We start from the raw sequence: 22871 nt of genomic DNA, 5'->3' as shown, positions 1-22871 counted from the left end.
TTCAGTATATATGTTTTAGAATATTATATTTTTCATTGTTATCTTCATATTACACAAGAACTGATGCCAGAAGACTGACTCAGTTTAATTAATTTAAAAAATCTTGTTCAGGACTGGGAGCAGTTTCTCACTGGTAAGGAACCTACATTGCTAGTACCATCCAGTTTGAGTCTTGACACCATATGGGAGGTGCTATGGGAACAGAAAGCTATCTCTATCTCTCTATCCTGATGAATAAGAGGCCTGGGATTGATGAAATCACACATGCATAAGGCCCCCAGCCCCATAGACATTCAGTAGTAACTTGTTCTAAAAGTCTCTATTGAACTTCACATAGATGCTTTACTTCCTTTCCTGCACCAATATTTCAGAATCTTTTTTTTTTTTGCCTCCAGGGTTATTGCTGGGTTCGGTGCCTGCACCATGAATCCACTGCTACTGGAGGCCGTTTTTTCCCCCTTTTGTTGCCCTTGTTGTTGTAGCCTCGTTGTGGTTATTATTATTACCATTGTTGATGTTGTTCGTTGTTGGATAGGACAGAGAGAAATGGAGAGAGGAGGGGAAGACAGAGAGGGGGAGAGAAAGATAGACACCTGCAGACCTGCTTCACTGCCTGTGAAGGGACTCCCCTCCAGGTGGGGATCCAGGGGCTCGAACCGGGATCCTTACGCCGGCCCTTGCGCTTTGCGCCACGTGCGCTTAACCCACTGCGCTACCACCCGACCCCCTTATTTCAGAATCTTTTAGTTATATATCATATGGGCATATTTTGTTCACCCTTTATTGCTAATTTTAAGGATTAGTTATAGGTAATGGCACTAGAAATTAAAAGTAAGGTCTTCTCTTTCTTTTTTTCTTTTTTTTTCTTTTTAGCGATCAAATCTTTATTAGGGCAGTACAGTATTATGGGATGTATATTTTAGGTATAGAAAAATAAGCAATTATTAGCAGGGCTAAGATTAGGTTAGACCCATAAAACCATGAATTGGTTACAAAAAGTTCAGCCCCATGAGATAAACTATTATCAGCAGAGGTATAGGTTACTTATTATGGCTGTTGAGGAGTCTAAATTTACTGGCTAGCTGAGTTACATGTTCAGTTCCTCTGGTTGGGAGCAGCATGGCAGGTCCTGGGCAACCTCAGCTGAGATCTGTGTGAGCAAGAGGAGAAGCGGGTCAGAAGGCTCTTTTTTTCTTTAAGCTTACTTTTATTAAAGATTTAATAATAGTTTACAAGATCATAAGTTCTGTGCCCCTCACCCCAAGGATAACCACCATAGTGTTCACAAAGTCTCACAACTAAGTAGTATTTATTACACTGTACATATATACCACAATTTTTTTTACTCATCTGTCCTCCAACTCTCTCCTGCCTTCCCCTTTGATCCTTAGAATTGCTGAAATAGAATATAGTTTATTAATGCTTCATTCTGTATTATCTTTTGCTATCTGTTTCTTAAGTTCCACTTATAACTGAAATCATCCATTATTTGTCCCTCTTTTACGGGTTGACTTCATGTGGTTTGGTGTGCTTCAGTTCCATATTGCAGCAAAACACAAGATCTGATCTTACAGCTGAGTAGTATTCTACTGATTCCATATTTTAGCTATTGTGAACAGTGCAGCTTTGAACATAGGGGTTCATACATCCTGTACAATTCATATTTTCATGTTAGAATTTTCTTTTTTTTTCAATACAGATGGAAATGATGCAGAAATTGCCAAAGCTAATCAGTTAAAAACAGTTGTCCTAAAATTATACATACATACTAAACATTAAAATTTCTTCATTTTTTCATATATTTCAAAACATTCTTCTTTGATAAATTATATTGAAATCAAAAATTTATTTTTAGTAAATTTTTTTAAAAATTTATTAAAATTTACTAACATACATAGACATATAGCCTAATATTTTTAAATCTTTTGTTTCCTTATTTATTTATTAGAAACAGAGAAATTTAGAGGGAAGGGGAGATAGAGAGGGGGGAGAGAGATAGGGAAAAAAAAGAGAGAGAGGCCTGCAACACTGCTTCACCGCTCATGAAGCTCCCTCTCAACCCCCATTCCCACAGTTGGAGATCTGGGTCTTGAATTTAGGACTTTACATGTGTATTCAACTGGGTGCACCAACACTTGGGCCCTCAAATAAAGTTTAAAAACACAAAATCTGTAGAACATCTTAAGAATTCTAGGTACTGAGCTTTGGTATTAGTTACATGATTCACCCATGTATATTCAATACATATGTGTTTGAAACTGTATTCCTGAAATCTTATAATTTGCAAGCTGCTGTTAAATCAATAATAAAAACAATCACAAAAAATCAAAGAAGAGATAGAGAATAAAAATAGAGTGATAAAATAGGCATGCAAAAATTTATGAGTTCAATCTTAAACTTGGATCATTAGTTTGCCAATATAATGTTAACATAGAGAAATTGAAATCATGACAGGGGGACCCTTGACATTTTATTAATTATATAAATTCTTGGTTTCATGAAGGTGGACCCTTAAAGTTGTCAGTTTCATCAGTTAACTTGAATTTTCTCACCTTAACTCCATTTAAGATTTCTTTCCTCTTCTGGTATTCAGTGCTTTTATATAGTTCCATTTCTGTTCACTGCCTTGTTGTTTTCAGCCTTCAGGATCTATGTATCCACTTATCCTTCATTTCATTTCATTTCATTTCATTTCATTTCATTTCATTTCATACTTTGTCATGATGTAGATCTAATTTTTTTTGCTCTAGATTCCCGTTAATTGTGTTTGGTGCTTAGTACATTTCAGTGTTTTGAGCTGCTAAATTAGAATAATCTGATAATCTAAATAACTCTGTTGTCACAGTGCTGCATATTATTTATAGAGATATTAACCAATACTTAAGTCATAAAATTTATTTCAGAAAAAAAATCACATAAGAAATATACAAATTGCCTAGAAAATGTGAACATAGGTATTTTATCGTTGAAGAAATAAAAATTATCAGTAAGTTTACAAAATTAAAAAAGGAATGATACTGATAGTATATACAGTATTTATTCACATGCCTGTATTTAATATATTTTACTGTTCTACATTTATATGTACATGCCAGTTATGTGCATATATACATGAAAAGATAGTATACTTACATTCTGTAGCAAAAAAGATAAGCATATGACATATCACTTAGAATGTTAATTTGTTCATTCTCGCTAAAAAGATACAATTGCATTTCAGATCAGAAGGGTTTTTTAAATTTTTATTTATAAAAAGGAAACACTGACAAAAAACAAAGGGTAAGGGGGGTACAACTCCACACAGTTCCCACCATTAGAGCTCCGCATCCCATCCCCTCCCCTTATAGCTATCCTATTCTTTATCCCTCTGAGAGTATGGACCCAGGTTCATTATGGGGTGTAGAAGGTGGAAGGTCTGGCTTCTGTGAATGCTTCCCCACTGAACATGGGCATTGGCAGGTCAATCCATACTCCCAATCTGTCTCTCTCCTTCCCTAGTGGGACTGGGCTCTGGGGAAGCAGGGCTCCAGGACACACTGGTGGGGTCATCTGCCCAGGGAAGTCCAGCTGGCATCATGTTAGCATCTGGAACCTGGTGGCTGAAAAAAGAGTTAACATATGGAGCCAAACAAATTGCTGACTAACCATGAACTAAAGGCTGGAATAGTTCATATGAAGAATTGAGGGATCTCCAAACTTGTATAGTCATAGGCTCTTTGGAATATAACTAAAATAGGACTACTAACTATCTACAGATCAGAAGTATTAAAGTGTGCACCCAATAAAATGAAAACTTAGTATGATATAATCCTATATGAAAATGGGTTATGATTTATCTCAAATTTGAGTATTTCATTAACATACATAGATAGCCTAGCAAAAATAAAGATAATACTTTTATTTAGCATTACAAAAACATTTCTGAAAACTAAAAATTAAAATAAAAAATTCTAATTACCTCTGCCTATTCAAACTGCTCACTACTTGAGTTTTTCTTTCTTCTTTTTTATTTTCACCAGGGCTTTTTGTCAAGATTTCACACCTGCTCCCAAGTCTGTCCTCCTTCTCTTCCTCCTCCTCCTCTTCCTCCTTCTCTTACTTTTGTTCTCTTTTCTGATCATAAACAGAATCAGAATAAGAGAGGCAGACAGAGAGAGAAAATAGATACCACAGCATGGTGAACCCACATGGTAGCCTGGAGCTCAAAACTGGACCCTCAGACATCATAGATTGTGCACTCTATCAAGTGAGCACCCATCCCCAAGAAAATTTTTATTTTATTTTCCAAGAAAAAGATTAATTCCTAGAGACTTCAGGTTGAAAGATAAAAATATCAAATTGATGAACACAGTGGAGTATGATAATGATTACTCTGAGCTTCAACTGATTGCTAAAACTTCACAAAGTTTTGGTATATAATCATATTTTCTTTATTTCTGGAATTCTATTATATTTCCATGTGCTTTGTACTTTTTCTTTTGCCTTCTATCATGCTTATAAACCTTTATAAGTCTTCAGAGATAGCACGTGTTTTACATGTGACATGTATATCTAAAGAAGGTCTGACTTTTTGGACTTTTTAATAATCTCAAGGCTTTCACTTATTCTCTAACAAAGATTTATTAAGTGTTTACCTTTGGCCATTAGAAGTTTTTAATTCAGTGAACTAACTTGTTAGATACTGGATGACTGTTTTTTTGTATATAATACTTTTTTATTATTTGAATCACTAAGCAATCACTCATTATTCAAGCTTTAGTTATCATGAAATTTTTGTAAAAAGACAATAATTTTTGACAGTGAATGGAATAATTTGATAATTTCCTCATTTAATCCAAAAGCTTTATCTTGCTCGTAAATTTTCATAAGTAGCCATATGTCTTTATGATATAGACTTTAAATATTAGCATGGAAAAGAATGAGACAACAGAGAAGTGGAAAGATATAACATCTTTTCTCATTTTTTTTTTCCTGATACACATTTTATAAGTACAAATATATTCCAGACCTGGAGAAAATATTTTCATTCTGGCAGCCATTTGTAGCTCATTGGCACATCAACCTCAGTTGGTCAGGAGCTTGCCAGTAGATTGTTTAAAGCTCTCAGGCCTCAAGGAACAGCTGGGCTTTGCAGCCCCACTCAATTACAGATTATCCATCTCATATGAAAACCATTTATATGATTAAGTATGTTAGCTTCTAACTAGGCAGGAGATTTAAGTCATTGTCATGCAATACATTATATAATAAATAGGAGGGCTGGATGACCAGAGGAAGACACTTTTTCACATTGAAAAAGGATACAGTTATTAATTGCACTAGGGGCCCAGGAAGCCTTTCATGAACCTGAAGTCCCAGGTTCAGTTCCTAGAACCACAGTAAACACAGAGCTGAGCAATGCTCTGGTTAAAATTAAAATAAAATAACATTGCACTAGGATATATATCTCTATCTATCTGTATATATATTCAGGCTATAATGGCTATAATTTCAGTTGAGTTTAAGCAAATTTCAACTTAGATGCTTCCATTGTTTTAACTTTTTTTTGAGGGGGTTAATGCTTTATAGTGCAGTTATTGATATATGAGTACATTTTCATTATGCATCAGGATCCCACAGTTCTCTTCCCTCCCTCCCTCTCTCCCCCCTCCCACTTCTTTCCTCCAAGTCCTTTGCTTTAATGCAATACACCCTTCCCAGTCCATGTTGCATTTCATATTTTCCCTCCCTGTTCCTATTTATTTAGTTCTACTTATAAGTGAGATAATTTTGACTTATCTCACTTAACATGATGTTTTTGTTCCATCCAATATGACTCAAAGGCAACATTTCCATCACTTTGTGGCTGGGAGTGTGTGTGTGTGTATTCACAGTTATTTTATCCCCTCATCTGATGTTGGACATCTGTGTGGCTGGGAGTGTGTGTGTGTGTGTGTGTGTGTGTGTGTGTGTTTGTATTCACAGTTATTTTAGCCCCTCATCTGATGTTGGACATCTGTGTGGCTGGGAGTGTGTGTGTGTGTGTGTGTGTGTGTGTGTGTATGTGTGTGTGTGTGTGTGTGTTTGTATTCACAGTTTTTTTAGCCCCTCATCTGATGTTGGACATCTGTGTGGCTGGGAGTGTGTGTGTGTGTGTGTGTGTGTGTGTGTGTGTGTGTGTGTGTATTCACTGTTATTTTAGCCCCTCATCTGATGTTGGACATCTGTGTGGCTAGGAGTGTGTGTGTGTGTGTGTGTGTGTGTGTGTGTGTGTATTCACAGTTTTTTTAGCCCCTCATCTGATGTTGGACATCTGTGTGGCTGGGAGTGTGTGTGTGTGTATTCACAGTTATTTTAGCCCCTCATCTGATGCTGGACATCTGTTTTGCTTCCAGGTTTTGGCATTTATAGACTGTGCCATTATGAACATAGGTACACATAGATCTCTTCTGATAGGTGCTTTTGTTTTCTCTGGGTAAGTCCCCAGGACAGAAACTGCTTATTCATAGGTTAGATATATTTCTAGTGTTTTAAGAAATTTTAAGAAATTTCTAAACTGTTTTCCCCATAGAGTGGACCAGCAGTGCAGAAGTGACCCTTTTCCCCACATCTTCACTAACATTTGTTGTTGCTGTCCTTTCTAAGGTATGACATCCTCACAGACATAAAGAGATATCTCATTGTTGTCTTTATCTGCATTTCTCTGATAATCAGTGGTTTTGAGTACTTTTTCATGTGTTTGTTAGCCCTCTGGACCTCTTCTGCTGTGAAGTTTCTGTCCATGTCCTCACCCTACTTTCTAATGGGATTGCTTGTTTTTTAGTTGCTTTCACCTTAAAAATGGCATAACCATACCTATAAAAATATATCATATGTCTATAAAAAACTATCTCCATGTTCAGCATTGAAGCAATTACAGAAACCAGTCCTTCAACCTTCTGCATCCCACAATGACCTTGGGTCCATACTCCCAGAGGGTTAAAGAATAGGAAAGCTATCAGGGGAGGGGATAGGATACAGAGATCTGGTGGTGGGAATTGTGTAGAGTTGTAACCCTCTTATCCTATGTTTTAGTCAATGTTTCCTTTTTATAAATAAAAAAAGATCTCCAATTAGTGACTTAAAACGATTATACTTTTAATGCCTGTGATAGGCCAGGATAGCTATAAAAGTTGGGGTGTTGAGACAATTAGGCCATTTTTTTAAATTAATTTATTTTTATTTAAGAAAGGATAAATTAACAAAACCATAGGGTAGGAGGGGTACAACTCCACACAATTCCCACCACCCAATCTCCATATCCCATCCCCTCCCCTGATAGCTTCCCCATTCTCTATCCCTCTGGGAGCATGGACCCAGGGTCTTTGTGGGTTGCAGAAGGCAGAAGGTCTGGCTTCTGTAATTGCTTCCCCGCTGAACATGGACGTTGACTGGTTGGTCCATACTCCCAGTCTGCCTTTCTCTTTCCCTAGTAGGGTGGGTCTCTGGGGAAGCCGAGCTCCTGGACACATTGGTGGGGTCTTCAGTCCAGGGAAGCCTGGCCGGCATCCTGATGACATCTGGAACCTGGTGACTGAAAAGAGAGTTAACATACAAAGCCAAACAAATTGTTGAGCAATCATGGACTCAAAGCTTGGAATAGTGGAGAGGAAGTGTTAGGGGGGTACTCACTGCAAACTCTAGTGTACTTCTGCTTTCAGGTATATATTTTGCAGTAGTTTATGGATACGTGTGAACATATGCTCTCTCTCACAGAAACTGGTCTATATCTAGGTTTTGGGACTTTGTTAGAAAGTGAACCACCTGGGATGGAATTAGAGTATACTATGGAAGGAAAGGTCTCACCCGAGTAATGAAGCTGAAGGGTTGTCATTCCACACGTGAAGTCTCTGGACACAGTCTGAAGTGAAGCATGTTGAGGTGGCAATCATTGCGTTGATTAGGTTGCGATCGGCAGATGCAGTATTATTTGATATGGATTGGGAGAGGCATACGGGAAAGTGGGTCTTATCCAAGGGTTCCAGGACTGGGGGAAGTAGGGGCTCTATAGTGGAGATGTGAGGTTCCTGCTGTCTTAGGGTTCAAAAAGACAATGGATAGTTAATGTTATCATCACATTATTTGGTAATTGGGTTAACTTTGAAAAGTCCTTTTGTTAGGGTTTGCTGTATAGTACCCAGTATCTTGTATATAGCTGTGCTATTGGTTGCTTCTGATCTACTTGGTCTAGGCTTTTGAGAGAGTCCGCATATCAAATACACAGCCTATATATTAAAAAGACTAAGTTTGTGTTTTAAAAAACTTTGAGACATACAATTAATTTTTCCCCTCTCTTATTAATTAACTAGTGATTTATATGACTACATTTTACTAGGAGTGTACATAAACACCATTCCCACCACCAAAAGGCTGTAACCCATCCCTCCCACCCACTCCTACCCCCCACTGGCCCAGGAAGCTGCATGTCTACTCCTCACCACAGGGTTTTTACTTTGGTGCCCTACTTACAATTTGGTCAGGTCCTGCTTTTAGTTTCCCTTTCAGATCTTCTTACTCAACTTCTGTTGATGAGTGGGATCATCCCATACTCATCTTTATCTTTCTGACTTAGCTCATTTTTTTTTAAACTTTTTTTTTTAATTTTTTAAAAATTTATTTAGTTTATTCCCTTTTGTTGCCCTTGTTGCCCTTGTTGTTTTATTGTTGTAGTTATTATTGTTGTTGTCGTTGTTGGATAGGACAGAGAGAAATGGAGAGAGGAGGGGAAGACAGAGAGGAGGAGAGAAAGATAGACACCTGCAGACCTGCTTCACCGCCTGTGAAGCGACTCCCCTGCAGGTGGGGAGCCGGGGTTCGAACCGGGATCCTTATGCCGGTCCTTGTGCTTTGCACCACCTGCGCTTAACCCGCTGCGCTACAGCCCAACTCCCACTTAGCTCATTTTTTATGTAGATTTTTATTTTTCATATATTTTTCCCAGGTGGGGGAGATAGCATAATGGTTATGTAAACAGACTCTCATACTTGAAGCTTCCAGGTCCCAGGTTTAATTTCTCACACCACCACAATTCAGAGCTGAGCAGTGCTCTGGTAAAAATAAATAAATAAAATTTCCCCATTTCATATGTAGAATATGTATAATTTTTCCATGCCAAGCTTCCAAAAATTTTATCCTAATAATAACAGTGGGTCCAAAATTTAGAACCTAGTTTTTGAAATAATGTGAAGATATAAGCAGAGCTTCTTGTGTTTTATTCCTTGGTGTTGGTTCTCTTACTTGCTCTCACATACCAAACGTGCAGTGGCAGGTCAGGGACAGAAAACCACAATTAACACTTCCATTCAAAACGGGGAAACTAGAAATCAAACAACAACAAAAAAGACAGTGTGGAAAACCACTCATTTGTGAAGAGTAAAAAACTTGTAATTCAGCACCTGGGTCAATGAGAAATAAGGCTAAAATAAAAATATACTTGGGGGGGGAGTCGGGCAGTAGCACAGCGGGTTAAGCACATGTGGCGCAAGGACCAGTGTAAGGATCCCGGTTCAAGTCCCTGGCTCCCCACCTGCAGGACAGTCACTTCACAAGCAGGTCTGCAGGTGTCTATCTTTCCCTCTCTGTCTTCCCCTCCTCTCTCTATTTCTCTCTGTCTTATCCAACAACAATGACATCAATAACAGCAACAATAAAAAGAAAAGGGCAACAAAAGGGAATAAATAAATACTTGGGGATGAATGAAAATAAAAATATAACTTTAAAAAAAAACACGGAAGTAGCTAAAGCAGTGCCAAGATGGAAATATATAGCTGTACTGACTGATAACACTAAACAAGAATCATATATTTAAAATCTGAGCTCAGGGGTAAGGGAGACTGCATAATGGTTCTACAAACAGTCTCATGCCTGAGGTTCTGAGGTCCCATGTTCAACCCCCTCTACCACCACAGACCAGAGTTGAGTGGTAGAGTAGAGCTCTGGTTAAAAATAAATAAAATTATAAAGATAATAATAATACTAGCCTCACCTGTTGGGCTAGTGTCGAGAGGGAGAGAGATGACTCAGGAACCAAGCTCATAGCAAAGCAATACAAATCTTTATTCATTCGAGCACTCCAGAGTCAGGTGGTAGCACACCTGGTTAAGCCATGTGGCGCCAACCGCAATGGCCGAGGTCAGCCTTTTGGTCTGCAAGCCCGCTCTCCCCCGGGTTGGGACACGGAAGAGACAAAACAGAAACGGAAGTGGTGTGACAATACCATACATGGTTAGGTAAGGGGTGGAGAAAGGCAAAGGGGACAGGAATGGTATGGACCTCCCCAGCAACTGTTGATAGGGGTTCAACTGGCAGGATTAGCAATACCCTGCAGGGAATTAGGAAGGAGACCTTTAGTCATTTGTAAGACAAAGTAGAAGATTAATATGTAGTTAATAAATGGATGGGCCCATAGTATCAGGGAATGTAGGGTGGAGCAGGCTTAATGTTTTTTAAGGAATGCTGGGCTCTGGCAGGAAGATGCAGGATGCTTTTGTGAGGCAGGGAAGACTTTAAATGGCCCCCAACCTTTTGAGGTTCATGTGTCTCCCCTTTTGCTCAACCCCTCCGTAGAGAGAGAGAGAGAGACTTACCAAGAGGGACTCACCTCTCAGGTCAAGCTCTGCCAGGCTCAACCACATCCCCACAACCTCCCTACACTCACTCTTGAAGAAATTAGAAGGAATAAAAAAAGAATTTGGGGCCATGTGGTGGAAAACCCATTTAAGTGCACATATTACCATGCACAAGGACCTGAATTCAAGTCACTGGTCTCCACCTATGGGGGAAAGTTCAGTATTGCTGGTGGCTCTCTCTTTTTTTGCCTACTTTGTCTTCTCCTTCCCTCTCAATGTCTCTCTGCCTCTATCTAAAATTAAAAGAAGGAGAAGAAAAAAAAGATGGAGAAGAAGAAGAAGAAAAAGAAGAAGGAGAAGGAGGAGGAAGAAGAAGAAGAGGAAGAAGAAGAAGAAAAGAAAATGAGGCAGAGAGAGACAGTATGGGAGTTTCCTCTGTTGTCATAGCACCACCTATGGAATGACAGAGTTTGAAAATGAGCTGTATTTGCAAGCATGTTCCTAGCCAGTGAGTCAGTCCCTCTGATCTCTGGTGTCAGCATTCTTTTTTTCATTAAAGCACTCAACAAAGTGGTGTAGAAGGTAAAAAATTTAAGCCTAATGAAAGCCAAATATACTACAAACCAGTAGCCAATATCATATTCAGTGGCAAAAATAAAGCAAATACATATTCAAAGCTTTTCCTTGTAAACCATTATATAAACCATAAAATGCAAAGGAAGAAACATAAGTAGTATACATTTCTTGCCAACAGTTTTAGAAATGTGTTTGGGTATTGAACCCCAATAGAACAGGAAACAACACAAAAAAACAAATGGATCTACATTAGACAAAAAAACTTCATTGCAGTGAAAGAAATTGTATTAATATAAAGAAATACCCTATGAGGGAGTCAGGCAGTAGTGCAGTGGGTTAAGCACACATGGCGCAAACACAAGGATCAGCATAAGGATCCTGATTCGGCCCAGCTCACCACCTGCAGGGGAGTTACTTCACAAGTGGTGAAACAGGTCTGCAGGTGTCTTATCTTTTTCTCCCCCTCTCTGTCTTCCCCTCCTCTCTCCATTTCTCTCTGTCCTATCCAACAACGAACAACATCAACAATGGCAATAATAATAACCACAACAAGGCTACAAAAAGGGGGAAAAATGGCCTCCAAGGAGCGGTGGATTCATGGTGCAGGCACTGAGCCCAGCAATAACCCTGGAGGAAAAATAAAACAAAAATAAAATAAAATAACAAGGATAATAATAATAAAGGGAAAATAAATTTTTAAAAAATGATATAGAAATTCCATATATTTCTTACTATTTACCACTCAAACAGAAAAGCACTCATTTGAAGAGATATATGCATATCCTTTTTTTTTTTTTTGCCTCCAGGGTTCTCACTGTGATTTGGTGCCTGCACTATGAATCCACTACTCCTGGTGGCCATTTTTCTATTTTTGTTGTTGTTGCTGTTGTTCTTATTGTTGTCGGATAGGACAGACAGAAATAGAAAGGATGGGGAAGAAAGAGGAGGGGAGAGAAAGACACCCGGAAGCTAGGTGGTGGGGTAACTGGTCAAGCGCACACACCACAGTGTGCAAGGACCCAGGTTCAAGCCCCTTTTTCCCACCCACAGGGGGAGAAGCTTCACCAGTGGTGAAGCAGGCTGCAGGTGTCTCTCTGTCTCTCTCCCTCTCTATCTTCCCACCCCCTCAATTTCTCTGTCTCTATCCAATAATAAATAAACAAATAAAACAAAACAAAAAAAGAAAGACAGACACCTGCAGACCTGCTTCACCTCTTGTGAAGCAACCCCTCTGCAGGTGGGGAGCCAGGGGCTCAAACTGGGATGCTTGAGCCTGTCCCGGGGCCTCACACTATGTGTGTTTAACCTGGCACGCCACCTCCCAGCCCCCTGCATATCCATGTTTGTTGCAACATTATTTACAAAAGTCCAGAATTGGGAACAATCTAATTGCCCATCAAATAGTAGACACTGGGATATGATTGAACTATATAAAGCAAGATGAAACTCTGCCATTTGCAACAACATGCATAGATTCAGAGGATATCGAAATAAATCAGATGGGAAAAGACAAACACTCTATGATTTCACTTATGCAATATGTATAGAAAACAAAAGATAAATGAAATAAAGCAAAAATAATGTTTTAGTCTGATGGACTAGTGGTTGCCAGAAGGAAAGAGGGCAGGAAGACTGGCTGTTTTGGGACAAAGAACAAATTGTGATGAAGGATAGAACTGGGACTTTTGGCCATGAACTTGATGTAATATATATGCAGGTTGATTTTCAGTGACAAACACCAGAAATTTATGTTATAGTGCAATATAAATTAAAGCTAGGGGAAATAGGAATCATGTGGATCTCATCAGTTTATCAAAAATTAAATGACAAAATAGGGATAGAATAATTACAAGCAACACTCATTTAAAATGGAAGGAAACAAACTGTAATTGGTTTATAGCAGTTCTAAATTTATACTGAAAACATGTTGTCAGGCCACCTACTTCAGGGTAAAGGAATGTTCTTTGAAAGGGGTGTTTTATTAGGTTAAGGAAATTTACTGGAAACTTTTTTTTGAATGAATACACTTTGAAGAATACAAATTATACTTCACTTAAGAACTGATTTAATAGACTGGGCAAAATGCTTAGTGGATATGCAAAAAAACCTTTCAGGCCTGAGGCTCTGTGGTCTGATGTTCAACCCCCAGCACCCCTGTAAATCAAGGCTGAGTAATGTTTTGGTCACGGTCTCTCTGCCCCCCCTCAAAATGTCCTCAAAATGAACCACGAGCCCAGACAATACATTTAGAAACAGGGAGAGAGAAGGGAGAGATACCAAAGTAATATGCCACCATCCATAGAGATCAACTTGTGAGTTCCCATGTTGGGTAGGGATGGAACATGGTACCTAGCATCTGGAATGTATTTGTTCTATATAGAGCTGAGCCACCTCTGAGATCCAAAACTTTCTGAGACAGACAGAAAGAGTCCATAGCACCTACTTTGCCATTTTATGTGATACTAGGAATTGGGCATTGCTTCTCGTGTGTATGGCATGTGCTCTACTGCTGAGCTGCTGCTTTTGCCCTGCTTTTAATTTTAGAAAAACTTCAATCGTGTAGAGTGTAAATGGTTTAGGAAAAATTTAATCAAATCTAAAAATTTTATTATTAATATCAATTATCACAGTAAAGATAAAGTGTTAATTGAAGATTATGCTCTTGGAAGCAAAATAAATCTGGGAAAGGTATTGTTTTCTTTTTATGTTCAAATTTAATGTAACACTAATGCTCAATATTATTTTCTATATGATATGCTTCAAAATCTAAATTGAGGGGCCAGCCAGTGGTGCACCTGGTTAAGCACACACACTGCAGTGCTCAGTGACCTGGGTTCAAGCCCCTGATCCCCACCTGCAAGAAGAAAGCTTCACGAGTGCTAAAGTACAGCTGCAGGGGTCTCTCTCTCTCTCTCTCTTTCCCCTCTCAATTTTTCTGTCTCTATCCAATAATAAATAAATAAAATTTAAAAATCTAAATTGAGCTTTTCTAATTAGTGTTAGTGAGGGATTTTATTTCTTTTCTTGAAATGAAACAGTATATTTTCATATTTAATAATATTTTTATTTTCAGCATATAAATACTATATATACATTTTACACAATTCTAAGTAACTCAGTATATTAATTTGAATCAGTATAGAAAGCTTTTACTTTGCTTTCTCATGTGTGTGTGTGTGTGTATGTATGTATGTATGTATGTATATACATACTGAGCTCATTAAGAATAAATAAAAAGGGCCGGGTGGTGGCACACCTGGTTGAGTGCACATGTTACAATGTACAAGGACCTGGGTTTGAGCCCCCAATCCCCACCTGCAGGGGGAAAGCCTGACAAGCAGTGAAGCAGGGCTGCTAGTATCTCTCTGTCTCTCTCCTTCTCTGTCTTCCCTTCCCCTCTCTATTTCTGGCTGTCTCTCTCCAGTAAATTAAGATAATTTAAAAAAAAAATAAATAAAAAAATTTTTTTAAAGAATGCATTGCCTGGGACCAGGTGGGTTAAGTGTACATGGTGTGAAGCACAAGGACCCTTGAAAGGATCATGGTTCAAGCCTCCAGCTTCTCACCTGCAGGGGAGTCGCCTCACAAGTTGTGAAGCAGGTCTGCAGGTATCTATCTTTCTCTCCTCCTCTCTGTCTTCCCCATCTCCCTTGATTTCTTTCTGTCCTGTCCAACAACAACAGCAATGGCAACAATAACAGTAACAACAAAGGCAACAAAATGGAGAAAATAGCTTCCAGGAACAGTGGATTCGTGGTGCAGGTATTAAGCCCCTGCCATAACCCTGGAAGCAGAAAAGGAAGGAAGGAAGGAAGGGAGGGAGGGAGGGAGGGAGGGAGGATGCATTGTTTGTACTTATGTCTTTATCTCTGATTCTTTTATTTTTTTAAATAGGAGTTACTTAAAGATCCACTGTATATTGGACTGCGACAGAGGAGAGTAAGAGGTCCTGAGTATGATGACTTTTTAGATGAATTCATGGAGGCAGTTTCTTCCAAGTATGTATTGTCATTTTTTAAATCTATTTTTGCATTGGATTTCAGAATTTTAAAGATAACCTTATATAGTAAACTATGCAAAGTCCAAGTGTGAGGCAGAACACTGAAAAATTAGTGATTTGAATGAGATACACACATTCTCATAACTTAGTGGCTAATGATAACTTCCTGTGTTTCTCCCTCAATCAAACAAATCTTTTGCTGTCACTGAAGATACTTTTCTTTTGAAGAATCTTTAGATCCTGTGTATATTGCAATGTATTCTTATGGTGATTAAAATAGTGATCAGGGCTTAAATAAACTGACAAAATCATTTTTCTAGGTTGGCGAAATAGCTCTCCTGGGTTATGTGCATGATTTATCGTTCCTGTGATTCAGGTTCAAGTCTAGTCCTTACTGCATTGGAGAAAGTTTCCGTGCTATGGTATTTTGCTGGTTTGTTTTGTTTTTTGTTTTTTTGTTTTTCCTTTTTCTCTGTATTTATCTCCTTTTTTCTTTTCTTTGTGTGTGTATGTGTTCCCCTCAAATATTAAAAAATTTTTTTTGAAAGGTTAATAGTTACAGTATAGTCTTTTCCCCCCCTCACTACTATCATCACCAAAAGTCTGTGTCCCTATTCCCCACCCCCTTAGATAACCACTATGGTTCTCACACATTCTTAGATGTTGGTTGACTTTTTTTCACATTCATATGCTCAATTCTTTATATTCTACATATGAGTAAAACCATTCTATAGTTGTCCTTTACCTTCTTATTTGCTTCACTAAAAATAATCTCCAATTCCATCAACTTTATTCCAAAGGACACAATGTCATCTTTTTTATCGCTGAGTAATACTCCACTGAATATATGTCCCATAACTTTTTATCCAGTCATTTGTTGAAGGGCATTTTAGTTGTTTCCACATTTTTGCTATTGTTAATAAAACTGCTATGTTTATAAGGAGGCATATATCTCTTCAAATCAGTGTTATTATAATATCTTTTGGTTAAGTACCTTGTAGAATTTCAGGATCATAAGGTATTTCCATTAGTATTCATTTAAGGATTCTCCATACTGTTCTCCATAATGGCTGCACCAATTTGCACTCCCACTAGCAGTGTAATAGAGTTCCTCTCTCACCACATCCTCTCTAACATGTCTTCTCTTGTTTTACTGATAAGCCCATTCTCAAAGGTGTGAGGTAGACTCTCAAGGTGCTTTTGATATGCATTTCTCTAGTAGTGAGTGAATTGGAGCATTTTTACATATGTCTGTGGGCCACCTGTACCTCCTCTTTAGAGAACTGTCTATTCAAATCTTTGATTAGGCTGTTGTTTTCCTTTTTGTTGAGATGTATGAGTTCTTTCCAGATGTTTGGTCCTCAATGTATTTTTTAATATCATCTTTGGGTGATTTAATGTTCTTTCTTTTTTTATCTGAAATTGTCATCCTGGAGTAATGAAGCCCCAGCAATAACAAAATAAAAAAAGAAAAGGAAAGAAAGAAAGAAAACATTTTTTTTAATGTTTTGGGATTCTGATAAAATCTGATCTTTTTATATTTCACTGTGTAAGTAGCATTGAATTGTGTGCCCCATGTTACTGTAAAACTTCCCAATTTTTGTGCTTTCAAAGAGAGACTTCCACCATCATTTGGTAATATTTCCAAGAGAATTTTGTCACAATAATGGACAGTCATTCCATTTGTTACTGTATAACCACAGAAACCACGTACTGCTTAAAAACATCTATGTTGTCTTGGTTTTTCATAGAAATAAACTCATCACTAGAATCAACTGTAACTAGAGATGTACTTCTGGTTTCCTTTTTATTATAAGGTTTAATTTTAAGAAATTATATCCAACAGCAGAAAGTGCTTTCATCAGCTTGCACAATATTTGGAATAAATTGAATCTCTCATTACACACAATTTCAGTGCAGAATATATTTGCCAAATAGTATGGGTCACTTTCAAAAAAACACTTGCCCGGTTTATTTATTATGTCTCATTTATTGAGTTATTTGATTATAAGCTGTGCTTATTCACAGACATAGAAAAACCATGGTTTAAGTTCAATATTGCATGATACAATTAAGTTTAACAATTTTGCATATTTTATTTTAAATTCCCTTTTCTTTAAAGTGTATTTTAATCTTAAATTCTTGTCTCTTTGATTAAATATCCTCAGTATTTGGTCTCACTTGTACTCTCCGGGTTAATGTTGGTCTCACTTACTCTAGTAATTCCTTTGAGAAATAGCCCCTTTATTTATCAGGCTTCCTAGGTTCCCAGTGAATTACTTAGTGATGTAACCTTAGCATGGGTCCCTGGGTCTGGGAAAACAATAAGTATAGACATAGGAGGGTTATGAAAACCCTTTGTATCTATCATCCCCAAGAAGGGAAGAGCAAGCCATTGACAACGGGCAGGGGTTGAGGGGAAGGGCTTGAGAAAATTACAGGGAATCGGGAATTCAAGGTGTGGGGAGGCATTAAATGATATAATTCATATGTAGCAGGATCCTTTTCTTTTCTAGTCAGAACCCTGACTTAGTAGATCTGCCTGCTAATGATGTTGGTAATTTTTTCCTACTTTTACAATTGATCCCTACTCTTGGTCATCAGTTTTCTTTGTCCAAGAGCTACATTTGGAGAGAATTTTTTGTATCGACCAGGGAGATTGTCTGATTTTCACACGAGTGACAATTTGTCCTTAGCTTTTTCTGGTCTTTTTTGACTCTTTATAATTACTCTTATATTTTTCAAACATCTCATGCATCATTTCAGGTAAAGTGTTTCCTTCCCCTATGGTGAAGGTTTTCTCACTTGGAATGCTGCCTTTTGCCAAAACATTATCTGTGCTCCATGTACCATACTGATGATGGGACCCCTATTGCCAGGCAGGTAGCAAATGATCCTGTTCCAAAGCACTGTCTTATCACCTGCCTTCTTAGATTTCTTTTTTTTTTTTTTATCTTTTTTTAAAAATTTATTTCTTTATTGGGGAATTAATGTTTTACATTCAACAGTAAATACAATAGTTTGTTCATGCATAACATTCCCCAGTTTCCCATTTAACAATACAACCCCCACTATGTCATTTATCATCCTTCATGGACCTGTATTCTCTCCACCCACCCACCCCCACCCCAGAGTCTTTTACTTTGGTGCAATATGCCAATTCCATTTCAGGTTCTACTTGTGTTTTCTTTTCTGATCTTGTTTTTCAACTTCTGCCTGAAAGTGAGATCATCCCATATTGATCCTTCTGTTTCTGACTTATTTCACTCAACATGATTTTTTCAAGGTCCATCCAAGATCGGCTGAAAACGGTGAAGTCACCATTTTTTACAGCTGAGTAGTATTCCATTGTGTATATATACCACAACTTGCTCAGCCACTCATCTGTTGTTGGACACCTGGGTTGCTTCCAGGTTTTGGCTATTACAAATTGTGCTGCCAAGAACATATGTGTACACAGATCTTTTTGAATGGATATGTTGGGTTCCTTAGGATATATCCCCAGGAGAGGAATTGCAGGGTCGTAAGGTAGGTCCATTCCTAGCCTTCTGAGAGTTCTCCAGACTGTTCTCCACAGAGGTTGGACCAATTGACTTCCCACCAGCAGTGTAGGAGGGTTCCTTTTACCCCACACCCTCTCCAGCATTTGCTGCTGTTACCTTTTCTGATATATGACATTCTCACAGGAGTGAAGTGATATCTCATTGTTGTCTTGATTTGCATTTCTCTGACAATCAGAGACTTGGAGCATTTTTTCATGTGTTTCTCAGCCTTTTGGATCTCTTCTGTGGTGAATATTCTGTCCAAGTCCTCCCCCCATTTTTGGATGGGATTATTTGTTGTCTTGTTGTTGAATCTGGCAAGCTCTTTATATATGTTGGTTATTAAACTCTTATCTGATGTATGGCATGTAAAGATCTTCTCCCATTCTGTGAGGGGTCTCTTGGTTTGGGTAGTGGTTTCTTTTGCTGTGAAGAAGCTTTTTAATTTGATGTAGTCCCATAGGTTTATACTTGCCTTAGTCTTCTTTGTAATTGGATTCGTTTCATTGAAAATGTCTTTAAAATTTATGTTGAAAAGAGTTCTGCCAATATTTTCCTCTAAGTATCTGATAGTTTCTGGTTTAACATCCAAGTCCTTGATCCACTTGGAATTTACTTTTGTATTTGGTGAAATACAGTGATTCAGTTTCATTCTTCTGCATGTTTCAACCCATTTTTTCCAACACCATTTGTTGAAGAGACTCTGCTTTCCCCATTTAATAGTCTGGGCCCCTTTGTCAAAGATTAGATGTCCATAGGTGTGGGGCCTCATTTCTGGGCTCTCAATTCTTTTTTTTTTTCCTCCTCCAGGGTTATTGCTGGGCTCGATGCCTGCACCATGAATCTAATGCTCCTGGAGGCCATTTTTTTTTCCCCTTTTGTTGCCCTTCGTTGTGGTTATTATTATTGCCGTTGTTGGATAAGACAGAGAGAGAAATGGAGAGAGGAGGGGAAGACAGAGAAGGGGAGAGAAAGATAGACACCTGCAGACCTGCTTCACCGCTTGTGAAGCGACTCCCCTGCAGGTGGGGAGCCGGGGGCTGGAACCGGGATCCTTACGCTGGTCCCTGCGCTTTGCGCCACATGCGCTTAACCCACTGCGCCACCGCCCGACCCCCCCGGGCTCTCAATTCTATTCCACTGGTCAGTGTGTCTATTCATGTTCCAGTACCAAGCAGTTTTGATGACAATGGCCCTATAATACAGTTTGAAATCTGGGAGTGTGGTGCCTCCGGTTCTGTTCTTTTTTCTCAAGATTGTTTTGGCAATTCTAGAATTGCCTTCTTAGATTTCTTCTGGTATTAATTGTCACAGATTAGGTTACTTACGAGGCAGATTGTAAAATGATTTTTTTTTCCATGGAGGGTGGGGGGACTAGTGGTTTAGAGTAGATGCAGTTGTTGATACATGTGTAAAATTTCTCAGTTTTCTGCAAAACACTCTCAAGCCTAGCCTTGGTCCTCCTCTATCATCAAGCAGCAGGACCTGAAAGCTCCCCTCTCCCCCTCCCAAAGGAGTCCTTTACTTTGATACAGTACACCAAAGTGAAATTAATTTTAGATCTACTTCTTTTTCCAGAATCATTTGCCCTTAAAAGTTAGTGAGAAGGGAGTTGGGTGATAGGAGCAGTGAGTGTGAAGCACAAGGACCAGCGTAAGAAACCTGGTTCGAGCCCCTGGCTTCCCACATGCAGGGAAGTCACATCATAAACAGTGAAGCAGGTCTGCAGGTGTCTATTCCCTCCCCATCTCCCCCATCTTCCCCTACTCTTTCCATTTCTCTCTGTCCTGTCTAACAACGATGACATCATCAACAACAGTAATAGCTACAACAATTAAAAATAACAAGGGCAAAAAAGGAAAATAAATAAAATTTTTTTTAAAGTTTGTGAGAAAAGTAGTACATTTGCAATACCACTGACAAAATCTCTATTAGAATTGTGTTGTACCTCAAATGAGTTTTAAAAGGGAAGTGTTACATATTTAATGAAAGCAGTAACAACAATTCACCAAGGATTGTGTTATGATATTTCTTTTGTGCTTTAAGTAACTAGAATTAAAATTTACTTTGAAGCACTAGTAAGAGCCACAGAAATGACTGTCATAACATTTAAACAGCTATCCTTGCCCTTGGTTGCCATCACAATTTTTACTATGATCTGTCACATAATGTTTAAGAGAAACTACCTAAACTTGAAGCTGTGCCATTTGTCATATACTCACGGTGGAATGATGATGGTGTTTTCATAAACCACTACTTTCTTTGTTGAGTTAATGGTGTACTAAAGTTTGATATTGTTGTTGTTTTACAGAAAAAAAATAAAATTTAAAAAAAACATATTTTGAACTGCTTAAACAATTTAAGCCCAAGGTCTGCATTTAGTCAGTTTACAGATTTGATACATTAAATACTTAGACATACTCAGATTAAAATGTAGGCAGTTGAAATGTACTCCAGTTTTAATTGTGTGCTCAAGACAAATCAAGTTATTCAGAGAAGCTATTAATTTTGTCAAAGTTCTTGAAGATACATAAAATTTCATTTGACTTCTGATTATATTAGCTAAAGCTAGTAAATTTAGTTTCATTACTAATACTCTGTCTTTCCAAAGAAGTCATCATTTATGTAGGTTTCTGTGCTTGTCATCCTTAGTTAGCTACAGTTTCCCTTCAGTAGTTTCTGCTCCATTTTCTACGAAATCTCTATCCTCCCCAGAGAAAAGGGACTCCCCCCACCACTGCCCTGTTATTCTTCTTTCTGCCATTCGTATTGCAGTTGACTGCATTGTCCGCTTTCTGTGCTGCCTTCTTCCATCTGTTCTAATCATTGCTTTTTTACACTTTGTCTTTCTTTAGATGAATGGATATATTTTTAACTTAAATGATGTTTATCTATAAATCGTTGAGAACTCTTTGCATTCCTCCTGTCATTTCAATCAGCATCATTTACTTTTTATTTCACTTGAAATTTCCTAAAAACATGACTCTATGGGATACCACCTTCACTATATCCCAAGGGTGCGAATAAGTCATTTGAGAGAAAAAAAAAAAGCAGAAGAATAGCTGTCAATATGAGAAAAATTGGCAACTTTGTTAATAAAGAACATGACTCAAATCAGATTTATGACTGAGAATTTTTCCATCTTCCTATCCAAAGATCAGATTTATAGTTAAACTATTGTCTGAAATTTCTGAAAATGCCAACTATGTCTTTTTATAATTTCCTCTTTATCTTTTAAAGTAAACGGTCATGTGTAAATTAAAAATGTATAGATTTGTGTATAAAAGTGAAATTTTACACCATAGGTAAATACACAATATGAATACATACATATATGTGTGTATATGTCCATAAGTAGGAGAAAGCTTCATAGGCAGTGAAGCAATGCTACAGGTGTCACTCTCACTATCCCTCTTTACCTTCTTCCTTCCCTCTCAATTTCTACCTTTACCCAAAATAAATAAATAAATACATTGAACTAATATTTAAAAAAGAAACACACTTCCCCCAGGAATCTACTTTATCTAATTGTTTTGTTAAACTCTTACAATCTTCCATGGCTTATCCTGATTATCCCATATAATATCAAAATCTGCCCCACTTTCTCTCTACCCAGCTCTCTTGAAACCATTGTTTTGTTCCATCTCTTCTTTTCTTTCATTGAGCACCTCCTTTATTTTATTTATTTTCCCCAGCTCTGGTATCACTTTGTTGAGGAAACATTTATGCTAGAGCTGTGGGTTGACTCTCAGCTAGGAAGGTAAATTTACCGAGTTCCCATCACTAGTTCAAGAGACTACGTGAAAAGAAAGAAACTCGGGGAGGATTCTGGTACGAACACACTCGTTTATTGGGGTTAATATAGAAGGTTTGGGTTAATATAGAAGGCTAGACAAAGAACAGTTTTCACATAAATCAGAATTCACAGGTTTCTTAAAGGTTTCTTAAAGGTCAGCAAGCCCCTATGGCAGGGGCTGGTATGACAAAGGTTGATACATAAAGATCAATACAATTGGTCTCCTGATGCAGGCATTTAATTATCCAAAGGCATTTGAGAGAAGAATAGTGGTGGAACCAGTAAGGTGAGATAGAGAAGAACAAGGCTTTAAAGACATCAAAAGGGCTCCAGGAAATAAGGTCTTGGGGGGCTTTTCACTTGTCTGGTGT

General features: G+C 38.0%; 1 protein-coding gene across 1 annotated transcript in view; it reads left to right on the top strand.

Annotated features, from left to right (window-relative positions):
• ME1 (malic enzyme 1) overlaps window positions 1–22871 on the top strand; it is a 191812-nt gene that overhangs the window by 89358 nt on the left and 79583 nt on the right. The window contains exon 6 of the mRNA XM_060205440.1: window positions 15057–15160. Coding sequence (XP_060061423.1) covers window positions 15057–15160 — 104 coding nt within the window. The remainder of the gene's footprint in view (window positions 1–15056; window positions 15161–22871) is intronic.

Source organism: Erinaceus europaeus, chromosome 13, assembly GCF_950295315.1.
Source record: "Erinaceus europaeus chromosome 13, mEriEur2.1, whole genome shotgun sequence".
NCBI lineage: Eukaryota > Metazoa > Chordata > Mammalia > Eulipotyphla > Erinaceidae > Erinaceus > Erinaceus europaeus.
Note: the sequence above shows the minus strand (reverse complement) of the source record. Positions and strands in the feature narration are given on the sequence as shown.